General features: G+C 37.1%; 1 protein-coding gene across 4 annotated transcripts in view; it reads right to left on the reverse strand.

The window, feature by feature from the left end:
* Window positions 1–603: 603 nt before the first annotated feature.
* ME2 (malic enzyme 2) overlaps window positions 604–22,744 on the reverse strand; it is a 54,202-nt gene continuing 32,061 nt past the window's right edge. For all 4 annotated transcript variants that reach the window (XM_036064739.2, XM_078060296.1, XM_078060297.1 and 1 more), the window contains 5 exons: window positions 21,278–21,420; window positions 14,434–14,536; window positions 6,443–6,513; window positions 5,289–5,387; window positions 604–1,520 (listed from right to left, as the gene is read on the reverse strand). In XM_036064739.2, coding sequence (XP_035920632.1) covers window positions 1,353–1,520; window positions 5,289–5,387; window positions 6,443–6,513; window positions 14,434–14,536; window positions 21,278–21,420 — 584 coding nt within the window. In that variant the 3' untranslated portion in view covers window positions 604–1,352. The remainder of the gene's footprint in view (window positions 1,521–5,288; window positions 5,388–6,442; window positions 6,514–14,433; window positions 14,537–21,277; window positions 21,421–22,744) is intronic.

Here is a 22,744-nt window from a genome sequence, read left to right on the forward strand (position 1 = left end):
GGGCGTCTGCCTTCGGCTTGGGTCATGATCTCAGGGTCCTGGGATTGAGCCCCATATTGGGCTCCTGACTCAGCGGGGAGCCTGCTTCTCCCTCTCCCTCTGCCTGTCCCCCTGGTTCATGCTCTCTCTGTGTCTCAAATGAATAAAATCTTAAAAAAAAAAAGAAAACTGGTCTCACTGGCCAATTGTTACCCATTTTACTGGGATTAAAAATGGCATTTCCTGGTCTGCACACCTACCTTATTCATCCCCACTTAGCTCTAAATTAAATTTGGTGGTTTCAGAAAATTAAATTCATCTTCAGTGGAAAGAGTTGTCACTAATGGTATTCAAAGGAATGTATCATAAAGACATTCCAAAATTATCCAAATAATAAAGAGCACCACTACTGGAATAGGGGGGATAGCCTCTCTAGTTCAACATGCTTCATTCAGATGTGAAACAGGACTAATTTGTTAAAAGTCACATGATGTCAGTTATAATTTATATATTATATCCCCTCCTTTGAATCATCTAGAAATAAATAAAATGAAAATAGGTGTTTTTCATAATAAGCAAATCTAAATTTCTAGTTGGACAATAAAATCGCATTAATTGAAGCAATTAAATTTAAGATATTACCTTTATTAAATAAAAAAGTTACACTAGGATTTTTATACACTGTTGAAAACAATGACTATTTTGTTTATTTCTCTAAAGACAGCAGTACTTCCCATTTCTCTCTCATGATATTATAGTTAAGCCTCAATTTAGGTCCAGAAAATAAATAACAGGGTAGATTTTTCGCATTTCTCTATATTTATCAACTGGAAAGGAATTTCAGAGCATGAAGATAAAATGAGGCTGAAATAAAAGAACTTTTAGATACTGACAGTTTGTCCTTATAATCTGGTTAAATTTGGCTTCTTAAAATTCTATACTCATATCCACAGAAGTAAATTTCTATCTTAGTAGCCCTAAAAGAGCTGGGGAGAGAAGATTATTACTGTAGTAGTAAATAGCAAATACTTTGGCAAGCATGAACAATAGCACAAGTAGAGACATTTACAAATACATCTGTAACATCTCTTTGATGTGGTGTGAGCTACAAATCAGAAGAAAAGCATTACGGTTATTTGATTGCGGGGTACTGGTGGGCATTCACAATGTAGCCAACACATTGATCCTCTATGGAAGTACAGATTCATGAAAAAAAAAAAAAGTCAAGCAAAGCAGTGGGGGAGAATAAAACACAGGAAAATACCACAAATTTGAGAACATTATCTCTTTTTTCTGGAAAAAAAAAAAAAAAAACAGAAAAAAAAGGAGGGGGTTCCCTGAAGCATGGAAAGTATTTTTCAGTGGGTGTGCCTCTATTCCGTTATCAGGGGAGGGCTTAATGAAGATTCTGGCCAGTCATACACGTCTGGCAGCAGGGAATCATATTCACTTCGCCATATTCTTTCTCTAATGTATTTGGCCTTGTCCTCAGGTTCTGGGTATCGGAAAGCCATTTTGTTAGCATACAGGTATTCTGTAACCTGAAAAATAAATAAGATGACTGCGTAGGCTCTGAGTATTAACCTGAGAGAAAAAGTACTATTAAAACCCAGAGACGTGAATTTAGAACGACATTTTTTTTCAAATTAAAAAAAAAAAATAACATTACTTTGACTCATTTCAAAACATGTGGAAACTATTAAAACTTGAAAGATGAAATAAAAATGATCTGCAATTTCACCATAAGTTTGATGTGTTTTAAAGCCCCTCCCCCCCATCATTGGCATTTCCTTAATACTTCAACCTAACAAACAATTTTAAGCTCTACTTTGTGTCAGTCAAATAGCCCTACTTGGGCAACCTGGCTAGCCCATGTCCTTCCCCCACTTTCAAGTAGCATGTAGAAGAGTTTATTTCCTACCCACAGATGACTGGACTGGGGTGAAAACCTAACCTAATGTGAGCCAGGTGTTTTTGCTCTAGAATTTGGATTAAGAGACACAGAAATTATTATAAATCAGGTGTTGAACACCAGAACTATAAGGTCCAGTAAAGTTGGGGCTGGGACCTACACACGGAAACTCCCCACCACCATCATGGAGTGCCAGGCATGTTCCATGTGTTTTACATGTACAGCTCATTTAATCCTCGCACGAATCCTATGAGGTAAGTACTGGTAGTATTATCCTCAGTTTACATATGAGGACACCAAAGTATGAGGAGTTTAGGTAAGTAACTTGCCCAAGATAGTTGAATGAGAGCTGTGTCTCAAATCCAAAGCATTCAGATTATAGATCCCAGGCCCGAAACAGTTAAGCCAGATTACTTCCCACCTCATTTGGCTTGGGTGGCTTTCCGATATTTGTAAGCAAGCCACACAAAGCATGACTGGTGATGAGGATAAACCCTCTCTGAGCCTCAGTTTTGATGTAAAATGAGGTAGTACAGAAAGCTTCCTCACAGGATAGCACAGTGCCTATTATATAGTAAATTCTCAAGTTATGGTTTCATTTTAACTTAAAAAAAATACTGTAACGCATGATTTAAAAAATTCAAACAATTAATGCCTTTCTCCTCCTACTCCAATTCCCTTTTTTTTTTTAAGATTTTATTTATTTTTCATTTGAGAGAGCTAGAATGAGAGAGAGAGAGAGAGAGAGCACATGAGAGGGGGGAGGGTCAGAGGGAGAAGCCGACTCCCCGTTGAGCAGGGAGCCCGATGCGGGACTCGATCCCGGGACTCCAGGATCATGACCTGAGCCGAAGGCAGTCGCCCAACCAACTGAGCCACCCAGATGCCCCTCCAATTCCCACTTCAACTGGTGACCACTATGAAAGTTTATTTCAGCTTTCTAAGAAAAAAATTTAACCAAAAAATGAAGGTTATTAAAAATAACCTTTCATTCCAGGGACTCAACCTTACTGTCTTTTGTGATGAAAATGTGTTTCAATTATTTTCTAGCCTATTATAAGAAACATATTTGTACACACAGAAAAGGCTGGGGCAAAGCATGAGATCAGAGATGCTCACTGGCTGTGGGATGGGGTGAGGGATAGAAACAAAGCACTGCCTAGTCTCCTGATCCCTTGCTCTTAAAAAGGAAAACCTTAAGCCAATGAAGAAGGAGCAAATGCTCTACCCTGGGGAAGGGAGAAGAGGCATGATCCTGCAGCTACACTCCTGTACCAACCCCTAAGCACAGGTATCTCCTTCTATTCCATGTGACCTTTCATCTGGACACACCGGTAACCTCCTAACTGACTGGTATGTTCCAAAATCTGTCCCAAATGTAGTATGATTCTATCTAAGGCTGAGCTCTTTTCATCCTAGTTCTGGGCTCTAAAATCCTCAGTTGTTTTGCAACAGTAAGGTATTTAGACTCCTTAGCCTGGCATTTGTGTGTCTGTACAAGATGGCCTGAAGGTAACTTGCAAATCCCGTCTTATGCCATTTTTCTACCTATACTTTAGATTCTAGCTCAACTGGATTGGCTGTTATTTATTTTTTAAGATGTTATTTTAAAGTAATCTCTACACTCATCATGGGGCTCAAACTCATAACTCCAAGATGAAGAGTCACATGCTCCATTGATTGAGCCAGTCAGGTGCCCCTGGATTGGCTGTTCTTTCTTTCTTTTTTTTTTTTAAAGATTATTTGAGTGAGAGAGAAAGCACGCAAGAGTGTGTGTGAGTGGCGGGAGGGGCAGAGGGAGAGGGAGAGAATCTCAAGCAGACTCCCCACCAAGTGCGGAGCCTGATATGGGGCTTGATCTCATGACCCTGAGATCATGACCTGAGCCAAAATTAAGAGTCGGATGCTCAACCAAACTGACTGAGCCACATAGGTGCCCCTGGCTATTACTTCTTAAATATATCATCCTCTAATTCCCAATCTTTATTTAGTTTATGAGTGTTAAAATAATGCAACAATATTTATAGTCAAAGGGGTAAAAATTTTATAATCATCAGCATATAGTCGAAAATGTGGTTGATAAATTCTACATCTAATCCTGATGTTTAAGAAAATCTTAGTAAACTAGGGATGAAGATTACTTCTTTAAAAAGATAAAAAAATATTTATTTCAACCAAAAGCCAGTATCACATTTAGTATTAAAATACAAGGATGCCCTTATCAACTAAGTTGCTTAAAACTCCTCTTAAAGGGGAAAAAAAGAGCAATACATAAAAAATGAAGAAAAAAATTACTTGCAAATGATTCAAAACTCAAAATTCCAAAAGAGTTAATTAAAAGAGTTAAGATTGCTCAACAAACTAGTTATCAAGTAAATTCATAAAAATTAATACCTCCCCTATATGCCAGAAATGATAAGTGAGGAAACAGATATGGAAAGAAAAATCTTCATTTATTATAAAGAACAAAAAAATTTTAGAAAACAATGAATCATGGAACACTACATCAAAAACTAATGATGTACTGTATGGTGACTAATATAACATAATAAAGTTAAATTAAATTTAAAAAAAAAGAACAAAAAAATTTTAAATATCTAGGAAAATAAGTATTAAGCAACATACCACGTTTAGAGAAGGAAACAACAAAATTATATTGACTTAAAAAAAGAAACAGACTGCGCTGAGTGGGAAGAGGTACTGGTGGGGAGGGAAGAGCCAGTCCCCAAGACTCAATTTCATTAATTTATAAGTCTGATAGTTTCATACACAGATGCAGGGTTTTCTTTGAATTTAAAAAATTGATAGAAAAATTCATCCTAAAGAATGCACAATTTAAACAGATATGAAAATACTGAAAAACCATAATACTGGGAAACAAATAGTTTCAAATAATACACATTATACATACCACAATAATTATTATTTAAGATTTTATTTTTGAGTAATCTTTACATCAACTTACAACTCCTAGATCAAGTTGCACTCTCTACTGATTGAACCAGCCAGGCACCCACATACCACAATAATTTTAAGGGTGCGTGGGTGCCCCCCAGGGGCACCTGGGTGGCTCAGTCGGTTAAGTGTCTGTCTTTGGCTCAGGTCATGATCTTGGGGTCCTGGGATCAAGCCCCGCATTGGGCTCCCTGCTCAGTGGGGAGTCTGCCTGAGATTCTCTCCCTCACCCTCTGCCCCTCCCCCTGCTATCTTTCTCTCTCTCAAATAAATAAATAAATCTTAAAAAAAAATATTGTGGGTTATATTTTGGGAGTAAGAAAATGGGTGATCTAAAATTTCTTTGCACCCTTGAAATGTTTCAAACTTCTCTCTAATAAACTTGTGTTACTTAAGGAAACATCATTAAAACTTATGTGAAGAGGTATAAATTAATACTTACTTTAATAGCAATGTTAATAGAAACTTCCTGAATATTAGCAAGTGGTGGGTAAAGTCTCCCTTGAGCTAGCTCTTTATCTGTCAACTGATTTGCCAGAGCCTGAAGAGAAAAACAGCATTTTATTTTATTTTTTTAATTTTTTATTGTTATGTTAATCCCCATACATTACATCATTAGTTTTTGATGTAGTGTTCCATGATTCATTGTTTGCATATAACACCCAGTGCTCCATGCAGAACGTGCCCTCTTTAATACCCATCACCAGGCTAACCCAGCCTCCCATCCCACTCCCCTCTAGAACCCTCAGTTTGTTTTTCAGAGGCCATCGTCTCTCATGGTTCATCTACCCCTCCGAATTCCCCCCCTTCATTCTTCCCCTCCTGTTATCTTCTTCTTTTTTTTTTTTCTTAACATATATTGCATTATCTGTTTCAGAGGTACAGATCTGAGATTCAACAGTCTTGCACAATTCACAGCGCTTACCAGAGCACATACCCTCCCCATTTTATTTTTGATTGTTTAAATAACACAGAATAAGGACCTAATAAAATGGAAAAGGGGTTTGGGGAGGAGAAAATACAGGTAACATAATTCTTATTTTTAGCAGGAATATACTTAAAGCACTGCAGAGATTAAAACTGTTCACCACTAAACAAGAAATAACCAGATTGAAAGGTTTATTGACATATTCTACTTAATACCTACAAAGTTTGGCATAATTACATCAGTTACTATGGAAATAAACATTAAAATCTGTATTAATGTGAGTTCTTCAAAACTCACATTACAGTCTGGTGCTCAGACCAGCCCACTCCAAATAAACCAGTATTTGTCCACTAAAAAAATGAAGGTGTTACATTTTATCTATGCTGTCATAATATATTACCTTCAGATATATATATACACAACAGGTACAGTATGTGCTATATATATGAAAGGATTCATAGCTTAACATTCAAACATTTGAAAAATCATGATAAAAAATTAGTCTTATGCAAAAGTAGATAGCCAAATCAAAAAAGCAACAGATGAATAACTTCCTTTCCATTCATAAGGCAGATTTAACCCCTTTTCTCTCTCTGCTTTTAATTAAAATCCACTCATCTTTATAATTCATCCTGATAAAAGAGCCAAACAATATTTAAAACATTTACCTTTGCAGCTTCCAGGAAAACATGGTCACTAATATGCCGGGTGTTACAGAGAATAACAGCTAAAGCCACACCTACGAAACATTTTAAATAGTTTATTTAGTAAGGTCACTTTTCAAATTATGAAAGGAACCAAATAAATTCCTAGACTTAAAGCAAGTTAATGGTAACACTACCCCTCAGACAGCCACCCCCCTCAAACAAAGCAGCCAAGAGAAAACAGAAATCTGAGAGTGAAAATCAAATGATCTTAGTTAACTGTTACAATTCTTATCTCCTAGAATAACTTTAAAAATATGAAATGGTTTTTCTCAATTTAGTTTTTACAATGAGCAAAATTGCAATGCATACAATTCATCAACACTTGTTACAAGAAACATCAATTCCCAGCCCACCTTTAACCCTTCCACTTCTTGCTCTGTAGAAGCAGCTACTTTCAATTCTTTTAGCTGATTATTTTTATATTTCTCTCTCTCAAACAGCTTGCTTGTATGTCTCCTGATTGACGTCCTGTAGGAAATAAGTACTTGGCTTTCTTTCACATTTCCAGCCTCGTCCCCTCTTCCAGTATGGTTAGAGCACCATTTTGGCTGAATCAATCAGTAGTCAACGTTTATATTATGGCTTCATGAGTGTTACTCACAGCAGAGCCATTCTTAACACCGTGTCATGACTAGTTCTCCCTTCTGCATAACTTTTGGTTTTCCCTGAAGTTACTCTCCTGTTCTCCTTGTTTTACTTTTCCAGTACTTAAAATTATTTCACACTGAAACACTCATTCGATTGCCTGAATCATCCAGTATCTCAGTCACCTCACGTACTCTCTTCCTACATCCTCTAGAAGAAACTCTGCTGCCGCTACCATCTGGTGCAGCTGCTCTCCATCCCAGATCTGGATCAGTCATCCTGGAAAATCCCTTATGTTCACGGGGATTCCCTTTGTTTCTTTCTGAGTTCACTTCCTAAATCCCACCTCTTCCTAGCTTTTTGTTACTCTCTTTTTTTGGTAGGACACGATTTCCTATAGTGCCCCCCTTTCAGTTCCTCTTCTGAAGATGCTCCCCTTTACCACCCCCCTTTTTTTTTTTACTACTTTCCACTTATTTGATAGTTTGGGTTTAGAATTCTAGTTTGGAAATAATTTCCCTTCAGAACTGTGAGGCATTATTTCAATACCTTCTAGCTGCCAGCATTGTTGTTGAGAAATCAGTGCCAATTTGATTCCAGATCCTTTTCGGTGATTATCTTTTCACTGCATCTCTGGAAGTATTAGGATCCTTTTTCGTACCGAATATTCTGCAGTTTCCCAGTGATGTGCCTTGAGGTGCATGACTTTCACATACCACATCTGGCACTCAGTGGGAGGCCCTTCCTATCTAGCAACTTGGGTCTTTCAGTTTGGGGAAATGTTCACGAAGTCTTTGACAGTTTTCTTCCTTCCACTTATCTGTTCTCTCCCTCTACAATTGTTTTCTGATATTGTACTTTCTGGACTAGTCCTCTAATTTTCTTCTTTTGTTTTCCATCCCTGGTTCTCTGCTTGTTTTTTAGGTGATTTCCCCAGCTTTTTTTTTTTTTTAAATAATCCTTCTGCTATCAAACTTTTCATTTTCAAGAGCTCATTTTTGTGTTCTAATTAAAAAAAAATTCTGTCTTGTTTCTGGAACATAATATTTTTGTCTCCATGAGGATATTGATAATTTTTAAACTTTCCTTCTCCCCACCTAATCCCTGCTTCTTCCTAAACGGCTTTTTAACTTGTTTATTTTAGTCTCTTTTATGAGATAAATTGTTCATATAAGAGACTTACGTTAGCTGACCAGTAATCTTTGAGTGTTTTTCATATGTAAGGGTTAGGAACTAAAAGAATGATTGGTAGCCATGAGCATGAGGAGGGGGCTTGCCCACTCTGAGCATCACTGTGGTGACATGGCTTTCAATCAGCCTACTTTTTGGCACCTCCCTCCTCAACTTTGTCTGGTGTCTTCCAGTCTAGAAAGTCTCAGCTTTACAGCATTCAAAGAGTATCCCAACAGTCTTTGGCCAGAGTGGGGCAGTACAGTTATCCACTTAATCAAGGATGAGAAGGAAATCAGGTGGTTAATAGATTCCTTATTTTAATCCAGCCTCTAGATAATATATATATTTCAGAAAGTAGAGCATTTGTTCCATCTACAGTTAATATAGTTGCTTAAATGTTTGGGGCAAAATCTATAGTCCTCTTATATTTGTCTTGTCTATTTCATGTTCCTTCCTTTCCTCTTCATTCTTGACTGTTGGATTTTTTTTTTAATCATTTCATTTCCTCCCCCAACATTCTCTCACCATAGTTGGGAAGTTTTTCTAGTCTTCTAGTGGTTATCCTAAAATTTATAACATGCACCCTTATGAAAACTCCATGGCAATCTCTAATTTACCCTCCCACAAAATCTTTTCGCTCTGGCTGCATTCATAGTCTTCTCTTTGTTGTTGTTTGCTGAAGCCTCACAACGATGTTCCTAGATGCGGCCTTCCTTTTATTTATCCCACATGGGTTTCACTGGGTTTCATGTCAATATTGTGTATTGATGTCATTGATCAGGTTCTAAGAAATTCTCAGCCACGAAGCCTACAAATATTGCCTCTGCTTCATTCTCATGCTCATCTTCTGGGACTATACAATAAAGTATATCAATTAAAGGTATATATCTGTTTTTCTATATTTTTCTTTTTTTGGTCTCTGGATCATTTCCTCTGACCTTACAGTTTAATTCTCTTTAGTCTAATCTGCTATAAGCCTCATTCACTTAGTTCTTAAATTTATTTTATTTTTCAATTCTACAATTTAGTGTTCCTTGGCTGAATCTTTCAAGCTTGGCTTTTATCTCCATAAACACAATAGCATATTTGTTTCATAGCATCTGTTTGATATCTAGAATTCCAGAGTCTTCTTGTTGTTTCTGATACTTTTGGCTTCTGCTGTCTTGTCTCTGTATGTGTGTCTTTATTTTTTATTTTTTAACTGGGGGTGTATTTCAAAATTTGTGAAAGTAATTTGAAGAAAAGGATAGTGTTATCTTGTTCCACAGAAGATTTCTGTTCGCTTCTGCAAGTCACTTGTGGATGCTAGTAAGCCAGAACAAAGGCTTGAGGTCTTCTAGATCATCCGTGTGACAGTGCAAACTATACCCATATTCCAAGCTACAGCCTTTAGGGTTTCAGCCCACTAGTGGTTCACATAGAACCCCATTCTTGGCAGATGCCAGACTCTAATGCTTGCCCTCCTTCCAGGAGAAGCATGGTTTTACTGCTCAGCCACTTCTTGCTGAGAATACTTCCAGTGCAAAAGTCCTTCACATGCTGGTTTTCTGAGCTCTAGTCCTCTCCCTACTATTGATCCAGAATTCCCGAGGATTTTGTTAGTCAGTATCTTATTAGCCTTTGGACCCTTTTAAGGCTTTATTTTTGTTGTTACTTCACCCAGTTATAATTGCTGGACCAGGTAATTCAAACATTATCGGAGCCTTACATTTTTTTTTTATCAACAGACTTTTGGCCTCCTGCTTTAAAGTCCATTTTTACCTCTACTACCAAGTCATTTTTACATCTATATGTATAGTGCTGGTAATGGTTAATAATAAAGTTAGGACTTTGTAGTGTTGTATAAAAACAATCAATTGCCAAGTTCCTTATTCGTCAAATAAGATACAGAAAATGACTTTGTTAAAATCAGCAGAAAAGTATTCTTTTCCATGCTGTTATGCCTTTATGCCACAGAAATATTGTTGGATAGAACAGATTGATTTTGAACATTATCAAGTTCTAGAAAGAGATCACTGGTGATGGGAGAGTTCCTATTACAGACACTAGGTCTCAAGAGCCAAGCACTTGTAGACATGAAACGGCTACATGGGAGGAAAAAGGAGGAAAATTCATACACAAAAGCACTGGGATATTCACAGGCTAAAAGTCTTCTTTACTTTGACAACAGTTACAACGTGCTAGCTTGATGCTAGCCTACGTACACTAGAAATCCACCTGTCATGAAATCTGAGTTAGAGCCTACTGTCAGCTCTTCAGGGAGAGGCCCACAAGAAGACAAAGGAAATTCAGGCCAAATCCAACAGTCTTTCATTAAAATGAATGAACTAAGGATCACCAGAAATTTATAGAAAATGAACAGCACAAAGGAAGAAATATTTAAAAGAATCTTAGCTCTCAGAAGAAACTCAAAAGGATCCTGCAACCTTTTAAAAAAAATAAAAGTGGCTATGAAAAAAGTGTGGCTTTAGGATTAGATAAAGGTATTGGGAATAAAAAAAATAGTATTTGAGCCTACTGAACTGATGATATGTGATATTAAGCAAATGTTAATTTCATGTGGTATGATATGAGTATTATGGTTATGTTTAATTTAAAAAATTACTTTTTTAGAGATACATACTGAAGTAGTTATAAATGAAATTATATGATGTCTCTGATTTGCTTTAAAATAACCCAGTGAGGAAGGAATGGGTAGGAAAATATGGTTACATGTTGGTAACTGCTGAAATGTGGGAGACTGGAACATGGGACTTCATTCTTCTCTCTGCTTTTGTGTATGTTTGAAAATTTTTATAATTAAGAAAAAGACTTTTTTGTTGTTTCTAGTTTTTACTTTAAGTAGGCTTCACGCCCACGTATGGGGCTTGAATTCACAGCCCTGAGATCAAGAGTCGCATATTCTATGCACTGAGCCAGCCAGGCACCACATAAAAAAAGACTTCTGAAACGTACACTGAAAGTGCTAAAAAACAGATGAATGAATGAATGCCACAGAACTCCCCCACATTACAGAATAAAAAAAGGCAGAGTTGAAAATGTGAAATATAATTTACAAGTCAAGGACAACAGAGGTATTTGACCATGGTCTAACATAAGTTCCGTAAGAGAAAAACAGAAATAATGGAAGGAAAGAAATGAGAAAAAAAAAGTTATAAAAATCTTTTGGAAAAGAAGATACAGTGACCTGGCCCCCCCACAGATATGCATAGTAAATGGAAATAAGCCCAAACCTGGATGCATCCTAGTAACCTTTTGGAAATCTAAAGATAAAGAGAAAAATTTAAGTATTTTTAGGGAGAAAAAGCTAGTATGGATAAGGAAATGAGAATCTCAATGACATCAGATTTCTCACAGCAACACTAAAAGTGGAGAGATATTTTCAAAGATCTGCGGGAATGGGTGTTCAATGTACAAATCTCTACCCAACCAAACTATCAAGTGAGAAGACAAAATAAAGACATTTTTAAGATATGTGAAAACTCAGGAAGTTTTCATCCATGCTTAATAAAAACACTTTTTCAAAAGATGTGCTCCAGAAAAATGAGACCAAGATAGAGAGGAATAGCACCAAGACAGAAATGGCACTTATGCATGAGAGAGAACAACATGGGTCACAAGAAGTAGTCTGCTGTGCGGGGCGGCTGGGTGGTTCAGTCAGTTAAGCATGTGACTCTTGGTTTCGGCTCAGGTCATGATCTCAGGGTTATGAGACTGAGCACCGCATCAGGCTCCCTGCTCAGCAGAGAGTCTGCTTGGGATTCTCTCCCTCTGCTCCTCCCCTGATATGCACTCGTGCTCTCTCTCCTTCAAATAAATAAATAAATCTTAAAAAAAGAAAAAGTAGTCTGCTGTGGAGCAGGATCCAGAAGAAATGAAGAAATTAAAGAAAGATTCACTATACTTGATACTTGAAAGACTTTTACTTTGAGTTTAATAAAAATTTTGTAATATACAATTACATATTCTACTATATTTATCAAATCATACTCCTGTTTAGATATAAATAATATATAATCCTATAATTTCAGAATCAATCCATAGACAAAGCACAGAAAATAATAGAGCACAACGTACATGTCCAAAAACCCTCTCTACAATGTAGAAATATTGACTAACCAAAATTGAGAGATGGAATAAGAACAGATAAAGCTAAATACCAGATTTTTCAACAGTGGCAAGCTAACAAAAACTGTCATAAGTTGCTATCAAAAGTTTAGATATGTTATATAAAAAATAAAGGTAACTACTAGGAAAACTAAAAATAGTAACACAAACTGAAAGGTAGAGAAGCAAGGTATTAGGAGGTACGTGTACACTATTATATTGAACAGTGGGAAGTTCGTACATATAGTCTACAGCTAGAATCAAGATAAGGGAAGATAAGTGTATCAGTCATGATGGTAAACCATCAGAAAAACTCAAAGCAAACCACTGACAGTGGTTATAGCTGAGAAGTATAATAAGGAGGTACCAAGTGGGACACTTGGACTGTTTCCATAGTTTGGCTATTGTAGATAATGCTGGTATAAACATCAGGGTGCATGTATCCCTTTGAATTAGTATTTTTGTATTCTTTGGGTAAATACCTAGTAGTGCAATTGCTCAATCATAGGGTAGTTCTATTTTTAACCTTTTGAGGAACCTCCATACTGTTCTCCAGAGTGGCTGCACCAGTTAGCATTCCCACCAGCAGTGCAAGAGGGTTCCCCTTTCTCCACATCCTCACCAACACCTACTGTTTCTTGTGTTACTGATTTTAGCCATTCTGATGGGTGTGAGGTAAGATTATCTCATTATAGTTTTGACTTGTATTTCCCTGATGATCAGTGATGATGACCATCTTTTCATGTATCCATTGGCCATCTGTATGTCTTCTTTGGAAAAATGTCTGATTTATGTCTTTTGCTGATATTTTAATTGGATTATTTGGGTTTGGGGTGTTGAGTTTTATAAGTTCTTTATGTATTTTGGATACTAACGCTTTATCAGATAGGTAATTTGCAAATATCTTCTCCCATTCTGTAGGTTGCCTATCGACTGATAAATGGATAAAGATGTGCTATAGGGCACCTGGGTGGCTCAGTCGTTAAGCGTCTGCCTTCGGCTCAGGTCATGATCATTCTAGCCCCGCATCAGGCTCCCTGCTCAGTGGGGAGCCTGCTTCTCCCTCTCCAGCTCCCCCGTGCTTGTGTTCCCTTTCTTGCTATCTTTCTCTGTCAAACAAATAAGTAAAATCTTAAAAAAAAAAGAAGATGTGGTGTATATATATATATATACACACACAATGTAATATTACTCGGCCGTAAAAAAAAAAAAAAGCATGAAATCTTGCCATTTGGGACAACATGGATGGAGCTAGAGAGTATTATCCTCAGCGAAATAAGTCAGTCAGAGAAAGACAAATACCATATGATTTCACTCATATGTGGAATTTAAGAAATAAACGAGCAAAGGGAAAAGAGAGGGGCAAACCAAGAAACAGACTCTTAACTATAGAGAACAAACTGATGGTTCCCAGAGGAGGGGTGGGTGGTGGGGATTAAGGTGGGCATTTGTCCTGATGAGCACTGGGTGTTGTATGGAAGTGCTGAATCACTATATTGTACACCTGAAACTAATACTACACTGTATGTTAACTAACTGGAATTTATTTATTTAAAATTTTTTTTTATTTTATTTATTTGACAGAGAGAGACAGCTAGAGAGGGAACACAAGTGGGGGACTCGGAGAGGGAGAAGCAGGCTCCTGGCTGAGCAGGGAGCCCGATGTGGGGCTTGATCCCAGGACCCTGGGATCATGACCTGAGCTGAAGGCAGACGCTTAATGACTGAGCCACCCAGGTGCCCCACTAACTGGAATTTAAATAAAAACTTTTAAAAAAGGAGGTACTGAAGGCGGAGATAAAGAGGATTAAATAATTCTATAACATTCTGTTCTTTTTACACTTTTATATACCATATACTACATTATTTCTATAATAAAAACAAGTTTAATGAAAAAGATGAATAAATACATTTATAGGGAAAATAAAGCAAGTTGGATTTGCTGAATTCCTTGAGTTTCCCTAGACATACATACCAAAATTCTATAAATACTATTGTTCATTTTAATCTTAAATTCTACGTAATTTCGTTAAGTATTTTAACGTAATTAACGAATACTCTTTAACATAAATAATGGTGGCACTTACCTGGAAAAATATACACATTGTTTCCTTGGCCTGGTGTAAAGAGTTGCCCGTCACTGAGTTTCACTGGCTCAAATGGACTGCCACTGGCAAACAAACACCTTCCCTGTTAAGAAATGAAATAACCTCAATTTGTAACTTAATGTGGACTAAAATTGAGGTGAATCAAAACAAAATTAAATCCTGTACTAAAAAAGACCAATGTATTACTTGCGAACAGGCATAATTTACTATATAACATAATCCTTTCATTAAAATTCTTATCAGAATGAGTTTTTATGCATACACACATTCAAATAAAATTGAAAACTGTCCATTAATAAACTAAAAAACCTCATGCTTCTCATTCCTTTAAAAAGTTTAAAATGTAGATGGGCCAAAAAAAGCATCCCAAATAATAAAGATTGCTATAAACATCTGTGAATGAAGGGGAACACATCAAAAATTACACTGTGATCACTGACTATACATCTACTATTTCTGGCTCTGTACCAGGTGCTTGGTATGTGTTAACTCAGTTTAGCCTGCACAAAAAGTCTTAGGAGATTATCATCATCTCCATCTCACTGATAGAAAAAAAAAAGAATCTCAGAAAACTACAGCTTAGATTTCCAAGTACTCTGTAAAAAGTCACACATTACAATTGTGGAGGTTAAACTTGAATCCAGATTTTTTTTTTATAACTCCAAAGCCCATGATCTTTCTATTATGCTCATAATGCCCCCCGTCGGGCAGTTTACACAACAGATGTATGGTATAACCCCACTATTACCCCAGAAAAATACAGCATGTTGCCTTGTTGAAGAAAAGTAAGTCTCCAAATTTGTTGTATCAATTTTAGTACTGTGCTCAACAATGGCATATAATGTTACTAGCATATTCGATATATTTTTTAAAAAGATTTTATTTATTTGAGAGAGAAAAAACAAGCGAGCGCACAACAGTGGGGGAGGATCAGGGGAAGAAGCAGACTCCCTGCTGAAAAGGGAGCCCCATGCGGGGTTTGATCCCAAGACCTTGAGATCATGATCTGAGCCAAAGGCAGACACTTAAGCGACTAAGTCACCGAGGCGCCCCCATATTCAATATTTCTAAGAGAATTAGATACCTGTGAAATTGAAGAGGACCTGAAAGTAAATTTATAAATCCTTTATTTTTTTAAAAAATATTTTATTGATTTGAGAGAGAGTGAGCAAGAGAGTACATAAGCCGGGGGAGCAGCAGAGGGAGAGGGAGAAGCAGGCTCACCACTGAGCAGGGACCTAGGGCTCAATCCCAGGACCCTGGGATCATGACCTGAGCTGAAGGCAGATGCTTAACCAACTGAGCCACCCAGGTGCCCCTATAAATCCTCTGAATATCATTTCCCTGCCACAAATCCCATCTGTTCCACTCCTCCTTGGCAAAAAAACACAAAGAGCAAGAAAACAGTAGTTCTCAAACAGGATAATCTATCTTGGAATACTTGAGGTATGACTAAAGTAACTTATGTTTATTTTTTAATTTTTATTTATTTTTTTAAAGATTTATTTATGTATTTCAGAGGGAGAGAGAGTGAGCAGGGGGGGAGGGGCAAAGGGAGAGGGAAAGCCAGTCTCAAGCAGACTCCACACTAAGCACAGAGCCCGACACCGGGCTCAGTCCCACAACCCTGAGATCATGACCCAACCTGAAATCACACTTAACCGACTGAGCCACCCAGGCACCCCAAAAGTAAGTCATGTTTAAACAGCTACCTGGATTAAGTAAGAGATGGTTTACGGAAAACTGAACTATCTCCACACAGTAGGATGGACAAACTGACATAGCACCTCAACACTGGACAGAATAATAATTGTTTAGACAATGCTTTGTCTTCTTTTCTCTAGATCTAAAGATGTGTATTATACCAAGGCTGATTATTCTTTGAAGTACAGTGGATCCTTGGCATTAGTGGATTTAACACTCAACAATTTGACCCTTTGGACCATCTGAAGGTCTACAATGTATATTAATTATTACTTTTACAAGACCTACTTTCAGTTTCAAAGTGACACAAAGTGTAGAAGCTATCTACCTATGCTAGTGCTGGGCCCAGGTGACTATCCTGAAGCTACAATGTCAGGTGGCTGTATCATTTTCTACAGAGAGCTATGATCATTTTCTACCTGTTCTAAGCATGGTTCCACTTGTGATGAAATTGTGTTTCTTTGAAGATTAAAGTCAGTTCATGGTTAATGCCATATATCATTACAATGATAATGCTTATAATAAGATAGATTATTTTTGTGATACCACTAATTTTAATAGCTTTATAAAATGGCTTATACAATATAAGCTCTTTATAGGAAAAATGTTACATTCTAATGATATCAGTAAATTTGGAGATTTAGAAAGACCTTGGGTATCTTCTCTAGAATGGCAAGATTCTACAGCAGTTCATCTTCTTCAGGCTATTTTTTTTTCTTTCATAGTCAACCTATAGTTTAAATGTGGCTGGATCTCAATGATAACCAAGTGTTCTCATTCTGAAGTTCAAGAATTAAAAAAAGTATTTTTCTCACTAAGAAGCAGAGGGTGTTAGAGTAACACCAAGACTTCTCTCTACTGAAAACAAAAGGGCACTAAAAATTTAAGAGGTAACTGCAAATACGTGATTTATGCCATTATTTTATGTAACACTAAGAAGGAATTTATGTAAAATTAAACTATGACACAATGATTTTTTATCATTTTTAGGAGGTAAATACAATATTGAGAAAAAATTTGCATATTAGAATTGATGGAATACAACATATCAAACTAGTCTCCTTGGAGGATTTTTATTCATTCCAATAATGCACAGCTCTTATAATAGTATTTATTCAAAAAATAAAATTCTTAAATGTTTGGGCAGTCTTCTAGTGATACACTACTACTGCCCAGAACATTTACATTTTTTATATTTCCAAAATGCCAAAACCCACTGATACGTTGAGTATATTTATCAGTTGTTGTATAAGACTAAGATTTAATTTGGAGGCACAATAACCACTAGTTTTAAGTAGTAAAGACTGGTAAACAGGATACCCTACTTTGTAAAAAGATAAGACAGTATACTAAAGAGACTGATTTTTATTTATTTACTTTTTTGATATCTGGATGCTGATTTTGTGGATGATTTCAAAGAAAAATATTTCAATAACTATTAGAAGTTTCAGTGATTACTATAACTGTTGGAAACCAATAGTCAGGAGAATTTATTTTGACTAAACTGAGTGGCAATATGAAGCGAAAGGAATTTAGAGGGCATGTATGTTATCAAAATAAATTTTTTGGCAGTGAGAAAAAAAGAACACTAAAGACATAAGGAGCATGAATACTCAGTCTGGAAAGTTCTGAGAAGGTTCTGCTTTGGCAATGATCTAGGCTGTTTCACACCAATTCTCCCTCTGATAACAATGAGAGAAACTGGATAAAATATATTAAAAATATCTGTTAAGAAAGCAGCAGTGCTATTAAGATAGTGAGAGCTCGGGTGTGGGAGATGCAGAAGAACAGGAAAACAAGGTATGCGAGCCCAGCACTTGAAGCTTTCCCCCTCAAGGTGACTGCGGACTTCAAAAGCAGTATCTGTGGCCGAGAGCCTGAGCAACAAAGCTTTCAGGAGCCTCACAATGACACAGAGAGAAAAGTAAAGTTCAGGGGCTGCTGGGGATGATGGGTGCTAATAAATACCCCAGGACTTTTGATTCATGCCAAAAGGGGTACACACTGGGAGAAAGGGTAAGCTGTGGAAAAAGAGCAGGCACCCCATGGACTGCATCCTGGTTAGATTATGGTGAGCTGCTCCGGACCAATACCCACCAGAGGAAAAGGGAAGACCCCTTCATCCAGAGCCTCAAATTACTGCTACAATTTTTCACCCATACCATCTAGCATTCGACAAGGAAACAAAAAACAAAAATAAAACTAGGCTTACAAAAATATAAGATGGCATAACCAAGAAAAAGAAAGACAGATAATAGAAATGGACTCCCAGAGAGTAAGGTATTTCTTGCTATCAGACATTAACTTTAATCATAATTCATATATTTCAGAAATTAAATAACAAGATAGAATATTTTAGCAGAGAACTATAAGCTAGGCAGAAAGATGAAATAAGTATTCTAAAAACACTGCTAAAAATTGTGAGGTGTGATAATGATACTGTGATTATATCTTTAAAAGAACTCTTAACTTTTGAGAGATACACTGTAATATTTATAATGAAACGATATGATGTCTTGAGATCTGTTTCAAAATAACCCAGGATGGGTAGGATGTAGAAGGAACAAGACTGATGAAGAGGTGATAATTAGTACACCTGGTACTGGCGTATGGGAGTTGATTAGACTCTCCTACCTCTGTATATGTTCGGAATTTTCCATAATAAAAGATGTTTTTAATAGAGTGGGGACAAAAACATTTACCACAGATTTGTTACCTATTCTGAAGTACATGACCTAATAATTATTCCTGCTGGGTATCACCGTAAATGAGCCTTTAAATATTACTTCCTGGGGCCACTTAAAGATCACTTACAAGAACAATACAGAATGTGGTTACATTGTGGAGATTAAAAATATATCCCTACAGAACAGTAGGAAAAAACCCACCTGTCCTAATGGTATATGAGCAGATACTTGTAATTGGTATATAACCCTATGGCAGTGTCAAAGAATTCAAAAGAAATAAATGTGGTTTTTTTTTTTTAAGATTTTTTTATTTGACAGAGAGAGAGAGAGCAAGAGCAGGAACACAAGCAGGGGGAGTGGGAGAGGGAGAAGCAGGCTTCCTGCCGAGCAGGGAGCCCGATGTGGGACTCGATGGATCATGACCTGAGCCGAAGGCAGACGCTTAACGACTGAGCCACCCAGGCACCCCAAAAGAACTAAATCTTAAAGATTTGGATGAAAGTAAAAACTTGTTCCTGATAGCTGTCAGATGACTGAAAACAATGACCTTCCTAAAGACAAACACCAATGGTGAAGATATGTTTGAAGAGTAAAAAGAATTGTTTTATTAAATGTGAGGGCAAGGAAGCAGAACTGATTATTTCTATAATATGCCATTTAAGTCTGTGTCACTAATTAGAAAAATAGTCAAATCAAAATTCTACAAATGAAAAGTATAATAAAATTAAGACCCTAGCAATAGATTAGCATAGCTAAAGAGTATATGCAACTGGAAGATAAACCCAAAGAAAATCACCAGATTAAAATCCAGTATGCAGGGGCACCAGGACGGTTCAGTCGGTTAAGCTTCCAACTCTTGATTTCGGCTCAGGTCATGATCTCAGAGTCGTGGAATCAAGCCCTGCGTCAGGCTCTGTGCTCAGCATGGAGTCTGCTTGTCCCTCTCTCTCTGCTCCTCCCCCTGCTCTCGCTCTCTCAAATAAATAAATAAATAAATAAAAAATCTTAAAAAAAAAAAAAAACCACACAGTATGCCAATAGGATGGAATATGCAGAAACCAGTGTAAGAGATGCATGAGATATGTGAACACGTCTGACACTCTACAACTGGAGACCCACAAGAGGAAGACAGAGAACGCAGCCAACTCAAGTATTTCCAACACAGACCACAAAAGAGGGCAGGCATCAAGATACAGAGCTCTACAGTCCCAGATGGAATAAATACAAACACAACTATGCCCACTGTAGCAAAACCCAAGACAAAATGATGTATCAAAAGGAAAACAGAAGTCATGGGGCGCCTGGGTGGCTCAGTCGTTAAGTGTCTGCCTTCAGCTCAGGTCATGATCCCAGGGTCCTGGGATCGAGCCCCACGTCGGGCTCCCTGCTCAGTGGGAAGCCTGCTTCTCCCTCTCCCACTCCCCCTGCTTATGTTCCCGCTCTCGCTGTGTCTCTCTGTTGAATAAATAAATAAAATCTTTAAAAAAAAAGGAAAACAGAAGTCAGAAAACAATAGAATAATATCTCTACTGACTTGTACTTCTATGCACAGTGAAAAACTATCCTTCAAAATGAAGGCAAAATAAAGAGATTATTAAGAGAAATTCATCAGATCCACACTCAAGCAAAGTTCTTCTGGTAGAAGGAAAATGATCCAAGATAAAAGCACAGACATACAGGTCAGACAGAATGGCAACAAAAGATACTAAAATGTATCGAAATGAATATTTTATGTTTCAAACAATAACATCTTTTGGGATTTAAAATATAATGAAAATGCACAACAAGGGGTGCCTGGGTGGCTCAGTCCTTAAGCATCTGCCTTCAGCTCAGGTCACGATCCCAGCGTCCTGGGATCGAGCCCCGCATCGGGCTCCCTGCTCCACGGGAAGCCTGCTTCTCCCTCTCCCACTCCCCCTGCTTGTATTCCTTCTCTTGTTCTCTCTCTCTGTCAAACAAATAAATAAAATCTTAAAAAAAAAAAAAAGCACAACAATAGCACATAAGACATGAAGGTGTTAACATGGAGATATAAGGTAATTATTTTCCAGAATCCATACACGCAATAGTTTATATCAGAACTTGATGATCGGGGCGCCTGGGTGGCTCAGTCGTTAAGCGTCTGCCTTCGGCTCAGGTCATGATCCCAGGGTCCTGGGATCGAGCCCCACATCGGGCTCCCTGCTCAGCGGGAGGCCTGCTTCTCCTTCTCCCACTCCCCCTGCTTGTGTTCCCTCTCTCGCTGTGTCTCTCTCTGTCAAATAAATAAATAAAATCTTTAAAAAAAAAAAAAAAAAAAAAAGAACTTGATGATCCATGGGCGCATACTGTAATCTCTACAGTTAACCACGAAAAGAATTATGCAAGAATGTATAACTAAGGCTAATAGAAGGAAAACAATAGACACAACCAATTCATACAATTATTAGTACCTCTGTAAGTGTATATGCTTCTTCAGCCGTGCATTCAGCCATTGCTGTAGGATTGCTCAATGCAAATATTATAGGCCTTTCATTGATATCAGCCATGGCTTTGATTACAGTAGGAGTGAAAAGCCGGCCAGCTCCTGCAACTCCTATAATACATGAGGGGGGAGAAAAGCAACTTCTTTACATGTACCATAAAACAAGTCTTATCAACAGCATTTCTACAATAGGTTTAATACAACAAAAGCACAGATTTTGTATTGCTGAGAAAATGCCATGGGAACACAATCTCAAATCTGAAAACAACAATAAAATGCTAAAAATTTTCACTAAAATATTTATTGTTTACCCCAAACATAGTAAATTGTAGGAAATAAAAAAAAGAGTATGACTATCTCCATCACTGTCTAATTAAGATAAAACTTGCTACAACATGAATGAACCTTGAGGACATTATGCTAAGTAAAATAAACCAGTCACAAAAGGACAAATACTATATGATTCCACTTATATGAGATACCCAGAGTAGTCAAATTCATAAACACAAAAAGTAGAATAGTGATAGTGAGGGGCTAGGGGAAAGTATTTGTTTAATGGGTACGGAGTTTCAGTTTTACAAAACAAGTTTTGGAGACCGGCTGCACAACAATGTGAATGCGCTTAACACTACCCGATTGTACACTTAAAAAGGGTTATGATATATGCAACTGATGAATTACTGAGCTCTACATCTGATACTCATGATGTACTATATGTTGGCTAACTGAATTTAAATTTTAAAAAAAAAAATGGTTATGAGGCAAACTTTATGTGTATTTTACCACAATTAAAAATGAATTTTAAAAAGATAAAAACTTGCATCTCAAATGTTAAATTGTTAAACTCTGGTGTTCATTACAAAATAATAGGAATTCAGAAGGGATAAAAAAATCATCTTGACTAAAGCAATCTACTTTCTTGATGCAATTTAATGACCTTTTCTTAAGCCCCTACAATGCCTCAGGCACTGCATTAGGCCATTGGGATACAAACATGAATACAATGCAGCTTACAGTTGAGAGAACAAAGTAAGCAGAAAGCGAGAAAACCTGTAACAGGTGCCAAGTATGCAGTGTTACAGAAGCATGAAGAGTACTTAGCCCATGATGGGAATCTGGGGATAACCAAGCAATACCCCATTCGAGTACTGTTCCAGTTCATCTAGTAAGAAGACTTATATTCAACAGTCAAAATAATTATTTTTCAATTCCACTTTATAAACTGATATGTAATAAAAATACTGATCTAGAGGCTAGAGTTTTAGTGCTTGCTCGGTCACTCCTGGCTGTATGAAATATTCACAAATCTTGGGCAAGTTGTTTAACATCTCTGTGCTTGTTTTTCCTATGTAAAAAAGGAATTTATATTCAGTGTTTCTCCATGTAGAAGTGTGTGGACATATTTTTAGGAGTCTATGAGTTCTAAAAGAATTAA

This window comes from Halichoerus grypus, chromosome 13, assembly GCF_964656455.1.
Source record: "Halichoerus grypus chromosome 13, mHalGry1.hap1.1, whole genome shotgun sequence".
NCBI classification, from domain to species: domain Eukaryota; kingdom Metazoa; phylum Chordata; class Mammalia; order Carnivora; family Phocidae; genus Halichoerus; species Halichoerus grypus.